Raw genomic sequence first — 19,790 nt, forward strand, 5'->3', positions numbered from 1 at the left:
TGTAGGTCTGGTAGGTTCTAGGTATGTACCTTATGTAGGGGGGCCCTGCAGGGGAGGACGGTGCTACAGACTGGAGGCTCCGGGGCTCTGTTTTCAGCGGTCCGGGGGCTCTCTGGCAGCCCACTAGAGGTTCCATGTTCAGCATCGAGAAACGCGCCAGGGCTCTTGTTCAATGCTCGGCGACCCGATCGGGCCTAGCGCAGCCACACCTCCCCCCAAGTCCCGCTGGACCTTGTCAGAGCCAAAGATGCCAGCCATCCAGATCATGCACCAAAAATTGTTCATTCTTGCATCCTTTTCCGCCGACCTCTTTAAGAACCCGCCCTTTTCCCCTTTCCCGACCTTTCTCTTTGCGCCACAATCGGAGTTGGAATTAGTAGGCAGGTCGAGACTCTAACGCGGACGGCACCAGGGGATTCTTCTTCTCCCGTTTGTCGCGTCTCCCGACTTTCCTCCTCGACGATCACAGCGACTGCGCTTCTCGCCCGCCTTGTCCGTATTCCCACCCTCCGACTTGCGCGCGTGTCCTCCCCCCCAAAGAGCTCCTCCTGACGTCGTTGAGGACTTTGCTCGGAGGACTCTCCCTCCGCCCACGTCCGGGCTTCCGCGACAAGACAGCTGCCGAACGGGCACTTTGCCAGTTGTCCATTACCGGAATTGCCTTCTGTGCGAGGGTCAGACCGGCTCGAGTCGATACCCACTGGACCGTTCACCGTACAATCACTTCGACTTCACCTCCAGAGGGAGCCTTACGTCGAAAAGGCTTTGCGAGGGTGCTGCCCTGTGTCTAGATGACGGCATAAAGTGCATTCGACAGACGGAGACTCGCACTCCCCCCTCGAATCCTACCCACTCAGCCCGGAGACAACCAGGGTCGACATAGGAACAATCAGCCCCGAAGTCGCCCTGCGCACCGTCGACATGAGCCAGTTCATCGGCCTGCACATGCGGGTGGTGCTGAGGGATCCTGCCGGACACCTGCTGACAGGAACGGTGAGTGATGTTCAGGCGGGCATCAGTCTCACTCTGACAAACGGTAAGCGCGTCTCTCTCTCTCTCTCTCTCCTGTCTCTTGCATTTACTCCCTACGCTGCAGCAAGTCGGATCCCGAGTGAGCACGAGACTAAGCCATTGAACTACAGTATTCCTCACCGCGACGCGCGAGTGGATCCCTCACATTCGAATCGACGCCTCCAACATCGCAGACCTGTCTGAAGTGCGTTGCGACGGACCGGATACGAAGCCACCACCAGCCCCCAAGACGACGTATGTCAGCCAACAGTCACCAAGGCAACCCGCTGTGCAGCAACTGCCCACGAAGCCGATCCAGCCTGCATTTGTCGACCCAGCCATTCTGAGTCTAGGACGACGGCCCAAGTCGCCGGCGTCGGGAAAGCCCAAGAACCCTCCCGCACAGCAAGTGGACGAGACCGACCCAGCGGCGCAGCCGGGAGTCTTGTACGGTATACATGTCGGACGGCAGTCCTCGGTTGACTCGGGCGATGAGCACACCATTGTGGCGTCGGTGAAGGATTTGAAGATAGATCCTGTAGTCATTCCCAAGGATGTGCCAAGTAATAAGCTTCGCCCTGCCAACAAGGAGGTGCCCGCTTCCGCGCAGACACAGCAGCAGCAGCAGCAGCAAAAGAAGAAGGCACGCCGGCATCCCAAGGCTCATAGGGATCATCTCGGTGAGCCGCAAGTAGTCACTCAGACACAGGGCCATGGAAAAGGCTGGCGGCAGACTCCCATCCTGCAGAGCAACGCCTCTTTCCAACCCTTTACCTCCCTCAAGCGAAACACGAAGGGTGTCAAGAATCTTATGGACAATGGATTCGCCTCCGAGGATGTCACCGAGGAGATGGGCGACTTCGACTTCGAGAACAACCTAGCCAAGTTCGATAAGCACAAGATCTTTGATCAGATGAGAAAAGAGGACCAGGTCGACGATGCGAGCCGCCTTGTAGCACACAACCGCCGGCCCAAGCCCGGAACGGCCGGGGGCAAGAACCTTCACTACACGGAAAACGTCCTGGATCTACCTTCGGGCACGGCGACGCCCAGTGCCGACTACTGGAACAGCGAGGCAGACGTTGGCGCCAACGGGTCGGAGAGACTGAGCGGCCGCGAGCCCAAGAACGGCGCCCAGGGTAGTAGTAGGCGGCCCGACAGCAAGACTGGAGCTGGCAAGCGCTCGCAGTCGCGCAAGGCGAGCACCGCTGCCGGGGGGAGCCAGCCACTTAGCAGGGTCAACTCCAGCCTACGGTATCAGGCGTCTCGCCGGTCGAGCCCGACGACGGGGCACCGCAGCACCGACTACGAGCAGCAGCAGCAGCAGCCTGGCCTCTACCTGGTGCCTTCCAACCGCCGCGTGGAGACGATTTCCACGCTCCAGATGCTCAACATCGAAAACATTGCCGCCAACGAGATGGGGTTCAGCGAGGCGCTCATGGCTGAGAATGCTGGCAGGGGCATCGCCGAGGTGGCCGTGACGGCGCTATCTGACCCGGCCATGAAGGTCCGGTTCGAGATGGTCGTGGCCGGGGCGTCGAGCAATGCGTCGCTGCGCACGTCTACGATTGTGATTCTCGCCGGCAACAACAAGTCGGGCACCCGCGCGCTGGCCGCTGGCCGTCACCTGCGGAACAAGAACTTTGACGTGGTTGTGTGCCTGGTGGGCATTGAGCGTGAGCGCGACTTGCTGGAGGATCTGAGGCGCCAGATACAGCTCTACCGGAACTTTGGAGGCAAAGTACTGAGCAAGAACGACTTCTTCGAGTACCTTCGAAAGGGATCGGGGTCGGCTAGCGGCCTGCCCATCTCTCTCATCATTGACGCGCTACTGGGCCTCACCATGTCGTTTGAAGAACTGCGGGTGGGCGACCAGGCGTCCGTGTACGAGCTGATGGAGTGGGCGAACCGGAACGAGGCGTTTGTGCTGGCGGTAGACGTCCCATCAGGCATTGACCCGACAAGCGGCAAGGTTGCCGTCATTGATGGAGGCCACTTGTTCGTCAAGCCACGCTACGTCGTTGCCATTGGAGCACCCAAGAAGGGGCTTCTGGAAGCCGTCACGCCGCCTCCCCACGACGACTCGGGCCTCTCATCAGATATCGGCCACGAAGACGAGTGGCGCCTGTTCATCGCCGACCTGGGCCTCGGCAGCTCAATCTGGAGGAAGTCTGGCACCAAGATTCGGCGGGGCATCGATTTCGACGGCAAGTGGGTGCTGGAGATGAAGTATCGCGGGCTCGAGGAGAGCGAAGAGGAAGACTAGGAGATGACCAAACGATACAAGTTCCCATGCATATGGCTCAATGGCGTTACGAACTTTCACAAGTAAGGAAAAAGAAGAAACAAAAAAAAACCCTTAAATCGAAGGAAAAGGAAAAGGAAAAGGAAAATAATAGGAGAAAGGGGGGGAGGGCAAAGGTTGCAAGAGCGCAGTATCGCGAGGTCACAATGCGTCACATAAAAGAGTGAAAGGGCTCAAGGTGATGCTTTTTATAAAGGGAGGGAAGGGAGATAGCGGACTGTATCTATTACACAGCATCATGAGGCGTCAGAAGGGGTGGATCGATTTCGAGTTTTCGACAGACTGTATCTTGGCTTGAGGAGGTGATACCATGGCAATACGACACGATACCAGCATGATGATACCAAGGCAGTACGATGTCCGATGGCGATGCAGTTGTTGCAATGTTTCCCATGCAGCTGAGGGTCGGTGTCTATAACTGTATTCCGCTTGAGGGGTGATTTGGTGACATGTACCCTCGGTCACCCACTGCCTTGCTCAGACGGGGTACTGCGGTGTATCTACTTTGTAGTAATACTAGTGTCGAGGGAGTTGGTATTGATTGGATGCTGAAAGGGTTCTGCAAACAGCCGAATCACGAATCACGAAGAGTAAGAAGAAGAAGTAGCGTCCCGATTCTGCCAAGAACTGCGGGATAGTAGCGGAGAAACCAAGCTTTTGCCAAGATGAACGGCGCGGAATTGGCAGGCCTTTTCCTTTTTTTTCTTTTTCTTTTCTTCTTCTCTCTGCCTTCTTTTTGGTTCGATTAGGGGTCTAATAGGGGAGGGTGAAGACGGGTATGCATGCGAGAGAGGTCCAATCGGGTTTGCTTTTTGAGGGGGGGTTTCGTCATGTACGTTGGTGGTTTTGAAAGTGCTTTTCCTATCTGATTTGAAGAAGAGGTAGTGTACTTTTGTTTCTAACCTTGTTTTGTTTAGGTATGGGGTGCTTTGGGTGTGCTTCGATTTGGAAATTGTAACGGTGTATTTGCGCAGGATTAGAATTACAGAGGGAATTGGCGATGGAACATCTATGTGGTACAGAGGGTGAGTTGGGCTTGGTATCCAGCTGTATACCTGTACCTAAGATACTTGATTGTCTCCGCATTGTTTCGCACGAATGGAAAGGGAAGAGGAGGTCGCTTTCCCTCGGGATTTCATCCGACTGCCTATCCTTTTTCGAGTCCCGATGTTGGGGGTGGCTTTGTGTTTCCGTATGGCTGGCTGGCTGGCCGAAGACACGTGGGATGGGCGCCTCTTTCGTGGAAGAAGAGGAGACTTGGGGGGAAAAGGTTTTGTTGTTATACCTCGGAACAGAGTGTGTCGCTCGTGTAAGAAGCACATATATGACGAACAGGGACATAAAGCAATGGACATACATATCTGGCCATTACTATCCATGAGCTTGAAATTATACAAAGTGATGGTTGATATAAGCAAACATTCGTCTTGCATGGCGGCCGTCCATCTCGCACACGACAAAGACAGCACGGTGCGCAATCACTGTGTGCCGCAACTAGCGCTGCGCCGTGGTTGCTCATTGGCTGAAATGCCTCTGCAGTGCCCCATCTCTGCTCTAAGAAGCTCGCTGAACCGCCACCAACACAGTGCGGACAGAAGGAGACGAAGAAACACAGGCTCCTCGAAAGGGACCAGTCGAGTCAATGGATATCAGGTAAGTACCTACCTACCTTATGGCGTGAGTTGCATGTACAGTACCAACTGAAGGAAACGAGCTGGAGCAACACCAACGCCTTCCTTCGTTCTCCTCCCCCCCCATCCAGCAGCATCTTGTTGTCGCCTCCGCTTCTCGACTCCTCGCGACTCGATCGCCTCTTCTCACGACCTACGGCCTTGGACGAATTCGCGAGCATCAGGCGCTGTTCTGCTTCTGTCTGCCCTTTTTATTTGCGGGAGGTGTCCATCCTCGGCTTTTGAGCGCACGCGGAAGCCCGGTGAAACAAGGCCGCTTTCTCGCGATCATTGTGTTTCGGAGTCCACCCGCGCTCTCTCTCTCTCTCTCTCTCTCTCTCACCTCCCCCTCGACAGCCGGCAATTGTCATGAGAATTGCTCTTTGCGCTTGCGCCGTCTGACATCCAGCCTCGATTGAAAAAAAAAAAACGACGCCCATCGGCTCGATTCTACACCGAGAAAGCGCCTTCGCGAACCGAACAATCCGCAGTCGTCCCGTTGACCCTTCTGGCGCCATCGCGGGTCCTCCGACATACCTGGACATATTCGTCGTCAGCGTGCCTCTGATTCTCCAGAGAGGGCTGCTGGAGTCGCTCTCCCCGCCTTGTCCTCATTCGAGCCGGCGAGGTTGGAAGAAAGGAGGCGTCGTTCCGGCTCGGCTGCAGCATTTCGTTGCATACGCAGAATCGTCTTCCATGGCGCACCGGCGATAGGGACCGACTGGCACCCTCTCCTTTGTCGTCGCCGTATCACCGGCTGACTTGTTTCTTCCCTTTTTCTTCAATTCTTCTATAAATCCAGGCGTCTCTCCCCCGATCTGGCCATGTCGATCACGTCCATGCCCAATCTGGCCCTGGCCGCCACGACGTCCCTGGAGGCGTCCATGGCGCTGTGCACCAGCACGTGGCTGCCCGCCAACGGCATCCTTTCGCTCGACGGCCAGTCGGACGATGCCGTCCTGACGCTCGACAGCGACGCCTTCTTCCAGGCGCCCTGCCCGACGGCCACGATCCCGACCGTCTCCGTCGCCGTCAGCGAGCCCGAGAGCACCGGCACCGCCACCGGAGGAGGCTCGAGCCTGAACCTGCAGGACCTGGGCGACGACGGCGACCCGGACGACAGCCCGCACTTTTCCGACTTCCGCGACCCCTTTTACGCCTCGAGCTTCCCGATATGCTACGCCCTCGCCGCCACCACCGTCACCGCCTACATGCTCGTCATCATGCTCTTCATCACCCCCAGGTCCTTCTTCGACAGCGGCGTCGTCTACCTCGGCCGCCCCGGCGGCTTCACCAACAGCTCCTCGGGCGGCGTCAACATCGGCGGGCGCCCGTGGCTGCAGAAGTTGGCCGCCCTGACGGTCGCGATATCCCTGACGATTGCCACGGCGGACACGTTTCGCATCGCAAAGATACAGTACATATGGGGCGTGCAAAACGCAAAGGTGCTGCAGAACCAGGTCATGGGGAGCACCGAGCTCAGGGCGATCCGCATCGTGTCCGACACGTTCCTGTGGCTGGCGCAGGCGCAGACGCTCATCCGGCTGTTCCCGCGCCACCGCGAAAAGGTCATCATCATGTGGGCTGCCTTTTTCCTCATCAGCCTCGACGTCATCTTCAGCGCCCTCAACAGCTTCCTGTACTCGGATCCGGACAGCAATGGCAACTCCATGCCCAAGAGCTTTGCGCATCCCATCCCGGCGCTGAGCTACCTGTTCCAGCTGGCGCTCGGAGTGCTGTACGCAGCCTGGGTCGTGTACTATGCCATCATGAAGAAGCGATACGCATTTTATCACCCCCTGATGAAGAACATGTGCTTGGTGGCTGGTATTTCTCTAGGCGCCATCCTGATTCCAGTTGTCTTTTTCATACTCGATATCTCGAAGCCAGAGTTTACTGGCTGGGGAGATTACGTGCGATGGGTTGGTGCGGCGGCTGCCAGCGTGGTGGTGTGGGAGTGGGTAGAACGAATCGAAGCGCTGGAGCGCGAGGAGAAGAAAGATGGGATCCTCGGTAGGGAGGTGTTTGATGGAGATGACACACTCGAGGTGAATGCGGCGGAGCTTCCCTGGTCACGAAAGCGAAAGGGTTACAAGCCCAAACCAGGCGGAGATGGTGATGGCAGGGGGGTTATGATCACGGAGAGGGAGCAGAGGCCAAGAGAAGGCGGTTGGCCTGGTGTTTCGGTCATTGGTGGCGGCCGGCACCGTGAGCGAGACGGCCATGGTGGACACGGACGTGGCGATGGAAGTGGTGGGACAGCGGGAGAAAGGACAACAGGACACATCATGAGAGCGGCGCCATGGATTGCACGACCTCCCCCCGCCGTGACGCCCGTCAGTAGAACTGACTCCACGAGTGCCGCCAGCAGTACGATATACGCCGTGAGGCACCAGGGAGGCTCCGACGGCGTACCAAGAGCAGCCGATTCAGTAGTTTCCGCTCCGATACGGACCACTGCAGACGGTTCGAGACCCGAGAGTAACCAAGGCCGCCGCCTTTTTGCAGAAGACGCCGCATCGACAAACCAGCCGCCTTCCTCCGTCTCTCCAGGGGATCCCCCCACTGGCCATATCGCGATTCGGGAGCCAACGAGGTCAGCGGATTTGGAGGCGAACTCTAGCTCGGGTGGTAATGGTGGTGGCGGCGGGCGCTGGCATGCGCTGCTGCGTCGTGGAGGCGGCGGATCGACATCGCCGCTGCAGTTGCCCAGGACCTTGTCGGATACCCGGTCGACGATTACGACAAGAGCCCGGATCGATACGAACCGGTGGGATATCCGAGGCAGGCTGGAAGAGTTCGCCGTGAGCCAAGCGGAGAGGATTCGAGAAAGGCTCCGGCCGACGACGGATACGGAGAACCTCCCCGTCATGGTGATTCCAGCGCCGGCACGACGAGGCGCCGCGCTGCAGCAGGTTTTGGAGGAGGAGGGAGAAGAGCTGAGCAGTGCGGCGGCATCGGCCCTGCGACGTGCGCGAGGATCCAGCAGCAGCAGCTCTTCCGAAGAGGTGTACGAAGTCAGGGGGCGGAATACCATGGTGCCCGCCGTGTACTCGAGAGCAACGACGGGCACACGCGAGAGGCCGATACCGCCTACCAATCCGCCTCTGTGGCCCGGGGTTCGGAATCGACACCTCTATGACGACGACGATTACTCGTATGACGACTCGGTAACGGAGACTTCGTCTGTGTTATCGCGGGAGCACGAACAGGAGCATGAGCACGACCACGGCAACGATCAACACGAACCAGATCCGGAACCTGAGCCGGAGATACACACTGGCCAAGACGACAGGCGCACAATAATACCTCCTGGAGACCCTGGCGCTTCCTCTTCATGAGCCTCTTTGGGCTAGGTTCTGGGTAAACACCCTTTTATTTCTCTTCACCTGTGGTTGCGGCTGGCGGATATGAAGCGCGGTGCTTCGTGGTATGTCTTTGAGCGAGGCGTTTTAGGTTCCAAAAAAAGATCTTGCACAAAAAAAGATCTTGCGGGGTGGGGGGTTTCTGTTTACATATTCATATTGTGTCTGGGAAGAGTGTATATGAGGGGTTTGAATATATCGTGGAGATGTGGCTGGCGATACCCGGTGTTACTTTTTGTCATGGAGATGATGTTTCGCCGACATGAATTGTATATTACAGCAATATGATGAAACGTACAAATGTGCCAAACACGGACTGTCGTCGAAGCTAAAAAAAACATGTCTACGAGTACTTTGTCCCGCAGGCTGAATGAACTGCAATGCTATCCTGATACGATACTCGCCAAGTACTTCTTCTTCTCATTGGTTCCTGGCACTCTTCGAATGAAGTCGAGGTTGATAGGTATTGAAATGTGATAGCTCAAACTGTCAAATTACGTCACTCTTGGTCCAACAAGACGGGCTTTTCCATCTCCAAAGTCAATTCCCGCAACCTGTTATTAGAGCAACAATGGCAGACCGAATCATCAGGGATGGATGGCATCAGGTCAGCGGACGCAGGTGAGGGTTCGTTGACTAGATAATACCTGTACTGTAGATGCTCGCTCGTACATACAAAGAAGAGTTAAGTAATAGGTAAGTCATGAGGAGGAAACAGGAGCAATTCGCAACAATACTCGTATAGCCACTAGCGCAGGGATAAGAAGAAGAAGAGGAGACCTGAAAAGAAAGATGGACAGCCATGGCAGGGGACATCCCTGCATCCCGTCGCGCCAGACAGGGGGTTCCATTTGCAGGGGAGGGGGCCGTAATACAACTTGCTGTACATACGTGTAAAGGAGGGCCCAATCAGGATGGTGAATGCTGACTTGGGCGATTGAGGATTAAGAAGTATGAATGGATGAGGAAGACTGAGGCCTCTTCTGTGTCGTATCTTCATGTTCTTCGGAGGAGTTTTCAGTCATGACGCTTGAGTGATGGTTTGTTGAGGTGGTGATGGGCGTGGATTCGGGAGATCTACTGTAATAGATGCGAGTCCAGATAGAATCTTGTTACTCGATACATACATACATACTATATCAACTGAAGATTGTTGGGTCTTGCTGCTCAAAGACATGAAGTACCTAGGTAGAATTAGGGGTCCCAACGTAAGGCTCCGAGGTGCTGTTCGGGGTGTTAGGGCAGTACCCCTCTCTCTTAGAGACCACGGCGGCACCTCAAGGTATCCAAGTACCATTTAGTGACGTCCAGTCTCGGCCCAAGAATTTTCTTGCCTTTTTCCATTCTTTCTCCCCATCTTTTACATCTGCCAACTCCAACCCATCTACTACGAGTATCATCATCCAGCAATTGACGATAAGCGACGGCGACGTCAACGTCAACTCACTCGTCAATTGACACGGGATTCCGAATCCGAATTCCTTGCCTGTCCCGTCCCTGGCTCGGCACCTGTCAACGCCGGACTTTGAAAGAAGAAAAGATCCCGGCTGGACTCTTCCTCTTCTCTTCTTTTCTCGTCTCGAAACCTTTTCAGATCTGCAAGTGACGACTATCCAGCCTACAGACCGCCACTTTTCAGCCTTACTCTCTCTCTCTCTCTCTCTCTCTCTCTCTCTCTCTCTCTCTCTCTCTCTCTCTCTCTCTCCTCCTGACTCGACCGAGGCTCGATTCAAGCACCCACAAGTGAGACACCGCGCAAGAGCCAAAAAGCGGATAAAGCCCACGCGAGTCTTGTCACTGCCAGGACCGCCAATCAATTGCGCCGGCGCCCCGCGAAAAGAACCAGGGGTCGAGACGGAAAAGGCGAACCAAACCCAGGCCAAATCGGCCAGCGATTCGACTTTGCATTTTTCTTGCTGATCTTGCTGTGCTCGACCTTCATTCTCTCTCCCCCCCCTTTTTTACCCCTTCTCCTGCGTCCTGCCAGCGTCTTCGACTCCGACCAATTCGTCCAACCTCTTCTCTCTCTCTCTCTTTTTCTTTGCTTGCGACAAGGGAGACCTCAGCGCCGCAGTCTCTACGAATCGACGACGAATTCCCAATCGAAGCCTCAGCGCAAGCCGACCGAAAGGGGGCCTGAGAATCAGAGAGAGAGATCCCAAAGGGGCTTGAAACCCTCTCAGCGAACCAAACCCCCCCTCTCCCCCCCCCCTTCGACCGCCGCCCGAGACACACAAGACAAGACACGCCGGCCTCATTGTCAAACGCTCCCTCCCGGACACACAATGGCGGGCGTCGAGCCGTTCCCGCTGCTCAACACGTCTGCCGACCAGCTGCACAGTGCTGACGTCAACGTTGCGAGGCGCAGGCGTAAGAGCAGCGGCCTTGGGGGCGAGATTCGCGCTGGCGACACGGGCGCGCCGGCGCTGGCCTCTAGCAGAGTCAGTCTCAACGCCCACGACTCCGAGGTGAGATTGCGCCGTTTGTTCTGTACCCTCCTCCCCCCCCGTGCTGATGCTGATGGCCCTGCTGATGGGCTGCGCGGCCTGTCGCACGGGGCTGTCGTCTGGCCCTGTGATCGCAGGCCTCCTCCTCCTCCTCCTCCTCCCCCTTTGGCGCTTGCCCTCACGTCCAGGATGTGAAGAGAATTATGATCTGCTTGTCTAACACGAACCGAACAAAAAAAAACAGCACGACTCGTCCGAAGGCTCAGAGGATCCCTCGGGCGCTCCCAAGACGTCCAAGCGCCGCCGCGCCCGTGGCTTCTTCTCCCAGCTGCGCCAGACAATGGTCAAGCACACCTTCGTCCTGCCCGCCGTCCTGCTGCTCGTCTTCCTGCTCGGCTACGCCGTCAACCCGTCGGAAGCGAACCCCATACACCACTTCCTCTTCCTGTCGTACCCGCTGCCCCAGGACGACCCTCTCCAGCCCGTCCAGTATGGCAAGGGCAAGTGGGATATCGCCTTTGTCGCCTTCTACACCATCGTCCTGTCGTTCACCCGCGAGTTCATCATGCAGGAGGTGTTGCGCCCCATGGCCCGCCGGACGGGGCTCAGCAAGGGAAAGCAGGCTCGCCTGATGGAGCAAATGTATACCGCGCTCTACTTTGGCATCCTGGGGCCTGCCGGCATGTACGTCATGAGCCGCACCCCCGTCTGGTACTTCAACACCCGCGGCATGTACGAGGGCTTCCCGCACCGCTCGCACGAGGGCGTCGTCAAGTTCTACTACCTCTTCCAGGCGGCCTACTGGGCCCAGCAGGCCATTGTCCTGCTCCTGGGCATGGAGAAGCCGCGCAAGGACTTCAAGGAGCTCGTCGGCCACCACATTGTCAGCCTGGCGCTCATCGGCCTGAGCTACCGCTTCCACTTCACCTACATTGGCATCGCCGTCTACATCACCCACGACATCAGCGACTTCTTCCTCGCCTCGTCCAAGGCCCTCAACTACATTGACCACCCCATCGTCGCCCCTTACTTTGCCACCTTCGTCGCCGTCTGGATCTACATGCGCCACTACATCAACCTCCGCATCATCTGGTCCCTCTTCACCGAGTTCCGCACCGTCGGCCCCTTTGAGCTCAACTGGGAGACGCAGCAGTACAAGTGCTGGATCAGCCAGTACATTACCAGTGCCCTGCTCGCCTCGCTTCAGGCCCTCAACCTCTTTTGGCTCTTTTACATCCTGCGCATCGCCTTCCGCTTCATCCGCGACAAGGAGGCCACCGACGACCGCTCCGAGGACGAGGACGACGAAGAGACGGAGAAGCCCGCCAAGCACAATGGCAAAAAGGCCGCCGGACCCCCTGCGCTTGAAGTCCACTACGAGGACGACGACGAGGACAAGCAAAACGGCTCTGCCAAGCACTGAGGCAGTCCGTGACATGATGGGCGGAGAGAGAGACACAGGAGACAGAGAAGAGCGATGACGATCATGATGAAAAAGAAAGCACGGCAACACACATATTGGGCAAGTTTGGAAAGGAAAAAAAAAAAAGAACAGAAAAGAAGCAAGGAATAAAGGGGGGCCAAGTAGACACACAAATCTACGACGACGCAGAAAATACTACTACCTACTACACAAAAACAAAGCAAAAAACAGGCATCTGCAAACGCATGAACAAAAAAAGAAAAATCTCACACCAAGATGTAAGCAGCAGATGAAACTGTCCTTCTCTTTCGATATATACATACATATCTTGGAAAAGAATTCAAAAAACGAAAACGCATATATATGCTTGTCGTGGAGTTTGCAAAACAAACGCGGAAAGGGGAAGCTAGGGTTGTATAGGAGAAATAGCCAAGCATGAGCAAGGAAGGACAACCATACTTGCCAGGCGTTTGTTCCTTTACCGTTTCTTCTCTTTTGTCCTTGTCTTGCGAGGACGAGGATGAGCAATAAGCGAGAGAGAAGGGCCAGACAAAGCAAAGGAAGAGGGAGGAGAGGACACAATGGGCATTGTATTCTTAATATTACCTAGTTATAATCATATGACGACCTTGTCTATTCACTCGAAACTTTTTGACGATGTATCAATCAAACTCTTCATGTCACACGCTTGAGACTCGACGTAATAAGAAATTAAACTCGTGACGATATTGCAGCGAGTTATTGCAGAGACACACAATCACATTGCAAAGGACACCCATGTTTTACCAAAATTGTTTTCTGTTTTTTTTGTGTTGTCCGCGCTACCAAAATAATAACAAGCTACCAAAACCATGTCGAGGCTGCCCTGTCCTTCTGTAGCAAGTGTCCCTTTGTTCCCATCCCATATCGGGATAATCCCCTTTTTTGTTTCGTGTTTTTGATTTTCCATCCAGAGACTGACTGACCGTTCGTCGTCTCGGCTTCCCTGAGGAAGAGTCCCAAAAAAATGTATGTTCCGACGCAAATTAAAGTGAAAAAAACAGATGAACAGGATAAAGGGAAACAGCTCAGACTCAAATGATGAACACGCCACCAAGCCCGGATGTCCATCCGGCCCACAGGGCGTGTTCAGAGTGCCAAAACAGATGCCAATGGGGGAAAAAAAGTCAGGTCATGTAAATCGTTGCCCGAAATCAAGTCGAGGTCCACGCAGCCTCGTCAATGGGCGTCCAGGTTCGAAATCCTTCCAAGAGGGTAGAACAATGAAATAAAGAAGCAAGTGTTGTCGTCAATGTGTCATGCCCTTCAACTCTACAATTTCCAGCCTCCGAAATCCTCCGATCTCGACGTCATTTGTGTCGTGCACTCTCGATACAGGAAAGAGTTGCGTGAGCCCGCAGTGCCTTCGGTACACTCGACGAAGAAACCGGAAACTTCCTCCGGAGAGGAAATGAAAATTGAGAGCCCATATACCAGTCAAATGCCGTCTCGCATCTCTCAATCACTCAAGATTGATGCTTCATGGTCAAAACAACGACCGGCGGTGACCAGGTGGTTGCAGACGACACAAAGAGATGCGAAGCCGATGCATGAAACAGTGGTAAAAACAACACACATTATATATGTCTTCGCCTGTAGTTGTGGCTATATCGTGATTCTTTCTGAAATGCAGAGGTGTATTATTAGAGTGTCGGAAGTTCCGCGATGGAATCCGGTACGGAAAAAAAGTAAGGGTGAACATGGCAGCAGGTAGATCCGAGTCTCTGTGCCTAACTGGGCGTAAATGGACTGCGTAACTGAGAATAGAAAGGAAAAGAGGCGTCATCGTCATATCGAAATCTCTAGTCTCAATCATGCTTCGCGCGCAATAAGTTTGACGGGGAAACAGGGGCCCGAGGCCCAGACTTGAAAGGAATCGAAGGAATCAGATATGGCCGGCTAGAAAGGGAGCAGTGTGTCTTATGCAGTGTGCATGGAAACGTCGAATAGAAGAAAATGGTGGAAGTCGAAAGCCTATCCCCTCAACGCCGGTGCGATGCAGTCATCATGCCAAGGTCCTAGAAGCCAAGTCCGGATGACACCGATCGTGCTATGGCCGGATGGCAAGCGGTTGACTTAGATAGACCTGCAATTTCGAGCCCGGAAGGAGACCGAAAATGTGATGAAGTAAACAACGAAATAAAGTACGCTTGGCCTGGAAGACAGGCTGGCAAAGTGGTATCAGATGCGAGAAATAAAAAAACGGGTAGAGCAGAGAGTGTCTGTCTCTGGACGATTGGCGTGAAAAAGAAGGCGACTGCGGTCCGGCCACGTCCACGTCCACGAAAGATGAAGTCAGGTTTACTGAGTATCGCGAGGCCGCTCCTGCTCGGGTTCCTGCTCGGGCCCATGCTTGCGATCCTGCTCCCGCTGTTGCTCCTGCTCCTCTTCGTGGGTGGATTCGCTGTCTGACGACGATGCGGAAGGGTGAGCACCATCACCGTCTTGTCCCTGAGAAGCGACACCAATGAGTTCGGTCGCAGATCCGTGGCTCTCGTAGCCATCGAGCTGGGTCTTGTTCTCCCCATCCCGGTGTGCCACACGCATGGCCCTTTTGGCTTCCAAGGAGGCCTCCCTAGCGGCATCCAAGGCACGTTCCGCAGTGACCTGCTTCCTCCACATGGAAAAGTAGACCCCCTTGGCAGCGAGGAGATCTTGATGATTACCTCTTTCAACAATGGTTCCAGCGTGAAGCACGATGATTTGGTCGGCATGTGTAATCGTGGACAGGCGATGACTAGCAATCGTGTTAGCTTCGACTTCCGAGGTGCATTTCCGTGTCCAGTCAGTCAGGTTCTTCCACTTACGCAATGATGAGCAATGTCCGGCCCTTGCCGATGCTACAGACATTTTTCTGGATCGCCTGCTCCGTGTGCGAGTCGAGTGCCGAGGTAGCTTCGTCCAACATGATGATTCTGGGGTCCTTGAGGATGGTACGAGCAATGGCCACACGCTGCTTCTCACCGCCGCTGAGCCGGAGGCCTCGCTCTCCGACCTGAGTGTTGTAACCGTCCGGGAATGACATGATGCGGTCATGGATGCTGGCCGCCTTGCAGGCATTGAACACTTCCTCATCCGTGGCCTGGGGGTTGGCATACTTGAGGTTGTACATGAGGGTCTCGTTGAAGAGCGTCGTGTCCTGGGGCACCACTCCTATGTGGCGGCGGACCGAGTCGATTGTGAAATCCTTGACATTCTTCCCATCGAATTCGATGCTGCCCTCATCACAGTCGTAGTAGCGGAACATGTGCCGAAACAAGGTGGACTTGCCACCACCAGACTCGCCGACAAAGGCCGTAGTGGTGCCCGGGGCGCACTCGAAGCTGATGTTGCGCAGAGCGGGTCGCCGAGAATCGTAGGAGAAGCTCACGTTCTTCCATCGGACGTGTCCACTGAAGGATTCCAATGGTACGGCATTGGGGGAGTCGACGACGGTTGGCTGGATCTTGAAGAGCTCCAAGAGACGCTCACCGGAGATCATGGCCTGCTGGACTGTGCGGTAAAACGAGCCGAAGAAGTTGAGAGGGCCCTGGAGCTGGGTCAGGTAAGAAACAACGACGAACCAGTCGCCCGTGGTTCGCATTCCAATGAGAACTTGGTACCCGCAGACCAGAGCAGCCACGATCCTGCCTAGGTTGAAGACGAAAGTCTGGCAGATGTTCATCATAACCATGCCGTGCTGTACTTGGGCCTCGGCCTTTTGGAAGGCCTCGACCTTGGCGCGGTACCGGGTGGACTCGTACTCTTCCGCGTTGAAGTATTTGACCGTCTCGTAACTAGAGATGGAGTCGTTCTTCACCGCCTCCTCTTCGCGATCGGCATTTGTCATCTCTCGTCGCTGATCGGCCCTCGTGGCGGCCATCTTGATGGTCATGTACAGATACCAGCAGGTGTCCACCAAGTTGAGCTCGGCGTACAGGGCACCGAAGCTGATGTAGAAGACGGAAATTGAGAGGACCAAGTCGATCAGCATGGGAATGACCTGAAACGTCACTTGCTCGAGAAAGGCGTTAATAGCAGAGCCCTTGTTGAGTGCAGAGAGGACCTCGCCAGTGCGCTTCGACAAGTGGAAATCGAGGCTAAGGGAGTGGACGTGGTTAAAGGCCGCGGCCGTCAGCCCCCGATACGAATACTGCGAAACAGGGATCCAAAGCAGAGATCTCAGCGAGCCTAGCAGGCCAGACTGTCCCTGGAGCACCCAAAGAATGCCCAAGATGAAGAAGTCCGTGAACGGATAGTTGCCGCTGGTGATGGGCTCGCCGCTCTTGAGAGCAGCGGTGAGCTTGTTGACGACCTTGCCGATTTGCCAAGGAACGTAGACGTTGACCAACCGTTGGAGAATGACTAACACGAAGCACAGCAGTACCTGGAGCTGTAGCCTAGTCGAATCCTTGGGCCAAAGGTAGGGAAAGAACAGGGAGTAGCCCTTGACGTACTCCAGCCAGGTCTTGTGGGGGATCTTCTTTTGTCGATAGAAGGCGGCTTGGTCATCCTTGCGAGCGTAGGGGGCCACGGCAGGCTTGGCGGCGTTGGAGATGGTTCTACCACGAGATCGTCGGCCGTTAGCCTCGGGGCCTGTGGCCTGCCTGGCGTCATTAGAGCGAGGCTGTCCATTTGACAAAAGAGGCGTGGTTTCAGAGACGGCAAGTCCTTCCTCAGCCGGGTGTTCAATGCGGCGAGACTTGAGGATCCAGGCAACGCAGAACAGAGTGATTGCGCCGACGAGGTGCAGCAGACGGACGAAATAGAGAACCAGGTCAATCTTTGTCCACGAGTCAACGCAGGTGTCTCCGTCGGGATCGTCTTGCTGGACGGTGCGGACAAAGTGGCAATCAGCAGCAACAATCGCTTCGGAAATGAAGAGGACGAGTTCACCGGTGAAGCCCAAGATCCAGATGGCCAGGTGGACAATGTTGGGTCCCTTGCGCCAGTCAAACAGCGAGAACAGGATATAGAGGTAGAAGAAGGTAGAGCCGACAACATGGCACTGGAGGAGAAGGCAAGGTTAGTGGAATCCTCGCGAGAGAAAGGGAGGGCTTGGCAGGGTGGCCATTGGACCAATCTCGCAACGGAACAGATAGTGCTAGCCAATTTCATGCTCTGTGACCATACTGCTTGGGACCGAAAAGATGCAGGAGTCACCAGGGGTGGTCGCTCTGGGGGCTGGGCAAATGGGGACAACAATATAGGCAAAGAGAGAGGGAGGGAGGGAGTTGTAGAGTGCATACCAGAGTCCATTCACCGGCCCATGGAAGTCCATCCTTTGCCCATTCATAAGGGTTCTCGTGGTAGAAGGCGTGGACAAACATGCAGACACCAGTAGCCACATAGCTCAGGAAGACGCCGGCGGCGAGGTAGCGAAAGACATTCTTAGCGACGCGGCCGAAACGGGGACCAATCTTACGGTCACCGTCGGTGAGGCGCTTGCGCTTCGTGATGGGAAGGGGCTTGCCGCCGGGGCCCTTGACCGTGGGCTGGACGAGATCCTCGTCCTTCTTGGAGTTGAAGACGGAGTACCACGCCGCGAGCACAATGAAGGTGACGAGCAGGACCAGAGAGTATAGGTATTGGGTTTCTCGGAGGACGACCTCGGCCAGGGTGAGGCCCTTGGAGAGGAGGGCGCGAGCCTCGTCGGGCGGCGCGTCGTCGGCCAACATTGTGGCGGGCTGTGGAAGAAGACAAGACTCGAGTTAGCAGAGCTGCGCGGTGGCTTGGCGACGATGGGATAAGGAAGGGTAAAAAAAAAAAAAGGGACAAAAGGTAGAAAAGGAAGTCATGGGGGTGGGAAGAGGCTGAAGAAGGGCGGGAGTAGGGAAGGGGGAGCAACAACTTTGACGACGCTCTCTCCTCGTCACGAGCCGAGGCGGACGGGACCTTGTGCCTTTTGCGTGATGCGCTGCTTGTCTGTCGGATGTGAATCGCCGTGAGCGTGGTGAAGACGGTGCGGTGTGTTGTAGAGGTTTTTGACGTCGATGGATGTGATGGTGATGATGTTGATGTTTGGGGTTGGAATCGCGAAGAAGGAAGTTTGCAGTGGCGAGGAGCAAGAGGTCAAGTGCTGCCAGCCGTCACGGGGGGGTGCGAGAAGAAGAAGAAAGAAGAAGTAGAAAAAGTAGAAGAAGGATACGAGGAGCAGGCTTACAATGAATGCTGGGGGCAGATCACCTGAGATGAAGCATTGCCGGGCAGCTGGCGGGCAATTGGCAGCTGGACACCGAGGCGGAACGTGTGCAGCAGCAGCAGCAGCGCGCAGGGCAGCCGGCAGGTTGAGCGCAGAGTGAGGCCAGAGGTGAGAGCTGCAGCAGGAGAGAGAGACGAGGCCGCAGGAGGGAGACGGCGAGCGGCGCTCAGCTGCACGGTCAGGACGTGAGTTGGGAGGGAAAAAGCCGGTGATGTTCAAAGTTTCTGAGCGCTGGGCAGATCGAGGTGCAGTTCGAGTTTAAGGCAACTTAAAGGACCTTGTACCTCACAACGGTAAGGTTAGTACGGAGATGGAAGTACATACAACTGCTGTGCCGTCCAGTGACGACCTCTCTCACTTGGGCTTGGTCCCTTGCTGCTACTGGCCGATGCACGAGTGTGGATTGAGCCGGACTCGACTTGGATCCAATTCGTCTTCAGGTCCATTTCGATCGAGTCGCTGGGCTTGTTTTTGGGGGGGTGTGTGGCGGTGGAGCCGGCCTGTCTCTTTCGGTGGTGGCCGCGGTCGATGCTCGATACATGTACATTGATGTGTCCAAGTCAGGTACCTTATTTTTTGCCCTGCAACAGCACCCGCAGCCCCCAGGCCCCAAGGACTTATGAGAAGGAAGTAGGTACCTACGATACAGTCCGCTTTTATACAAGATCAAAGCCCCTTACTTCATTTGCTACCAGTGCGACTTTCCTAGCATCTTCCAAAAACTGATCTCCAAACATGTTGACGGAGGCCACAGACCAGAGGTCAACTGCCATGTAATGATACCCTGTGTGGTGTCCAGCTGCCAGCTGCCAGCTGCCAGCCAGGGGGGGTCCCTCAACAAGCACTACTAACTAACCTAGGTACTACTGTACATACAGAGCGGGGAGTGGGCTGGTGGAACCCAAGATGGATGGGTGGGAGGGGAGGGTGCAACTCAGCGGCTTCAGTGGGGAGGGGGTCCCTGTAGTTGCAACGCTCCAGGTGCTGCAGAGGCCCAGCCCGCATGCAGTGCAGTCGCAGTGCAGTTGCCCTTGTGCGTGCAGGTATTACTTTGGTTGGGACCTCCATAAGGTACTATAGCGCTGTGCGTCCCGGCATCATTAGGTAGGTACTAAGGCAAATAGCATCCATAGAAGGCAAAAAGGGTCAAGAGGTTGGGTAGGTAGGTAGGTTGGGCGGTACCAACAGTTGACAATCAATCTCCATGATTTTAACGGCCCTACGTGTCGTGTCGGGTACTTTAGGTGAGGTTGGTAGGCGTAAGGTACATACATGTAGTAGCCGCCGCAGCAACACCAGCTGACTCTCAAGCCTTCCAATGCCTGTGGTCAGAAGGGGGATCCATGGAT

The 19,790-nt window shown here is 55.4% G+C and overlaps 4 protein-coding genes across 4 annotated transcripts; 3 read left to right on the plus strand and 1 right to left on the minus strand.

Moving 5' to 3' along the window:
* Positions 1–921: 921 nt before the first annotated feature.
* Positions 922–3,277, plus strand: TRIREDRAFT_80691 (uncharacterized protein; the record flags this gene model as incomplete). The annotated part of the gene is made up of 2 exons (XM_006967922.1): positions 922–1,036; positions 1,143–3,277. 2 exons carry the CDS (start codon positions 922–924, stop codon positions 3,275–3,277), a joined length of 2,250 nt encoding a protein of 749 aa, XP_006967984.1.
* A 2,548-nt stretch (positions 3,278–5,825) lies between these two features.
* On the plus strand, positions 5,826–8,327 carry TRIREDRAFT_123296 (uncharacterized protein; the record flags this gene model as incomplete). Its single annotated transcript, XM_006967923.1, has 1 exon — positions 5,826–8,327. One exon carries the CDS (start codon positions 5,826–5,828, stop codon positions 8,325–8,327), a length of 2,502 nt encoding a protein of 833 aa, XP_006967985.1.
* A 2,309-nt stretch (positions 8,328–10,636) lies between these two features.
* TRIREDRAFT_67010 (uncharacterized protein) lies at positions 10,637–12,221 on the plus strand (the record flags this gene model as incomplete). The annotated part of the gene is made up of 2 exons (XM_006967924.1): positions 10,637–10,819; positions 11,067–12,221. The coding sequence occupies 2 exons, from the start codon at positions 10,637–10,639 to the stop codon at positions 12,219–12,221; spliced, it is 1,338 nt and encodes a 445-aa protein (XP_006967986.1).
* Positions 12,222–14,561: 2,340 nt separating this feature from the next.
* On the minus strand, positions 14,562–18,499 carry TRIREDRAFT_80695 (uncharacterized protein; the record flags this gene model as incomplete). Its single annotated transcript, XM_006967994.1, has 4 exons — positions 18,403–18,499; positions 17,489–17,926; positions 15,068–17,247; positions 14,562–14,997 (listed from the first exon to the last, which is right to left on the minus strand). The coding sequence occupies exons 2-4, from the start codon at positions 17,915–17,917 to the stop codon at positions 14,562–14,564; spliced, it is 3,045 nt and encodes a 1,014-aa protein (XP_006968056.1). The 5' UTR covers positions 17,918–17,926; positions 18,403–18,499.
* Between the last annotated feature and the right edge of the window lie 1,291 nt (positions 18,500–19,790).

The sequence above is a fragment of the Trichoderma reesei genome (genome assembly GCF_000167675.1).
Source record: "Trichoderma reesei QM6a unplaced genomic scaffold TRIREscaffold_20, whole genome shotgun sequence".
Classification (NCBI taxonomy): Eukaryota; Fungi; Ascomycota; class Sordariomycetes; order Hypocreales; family Hypocreaceae; genus Trichoderma; species Trichoderma reesei.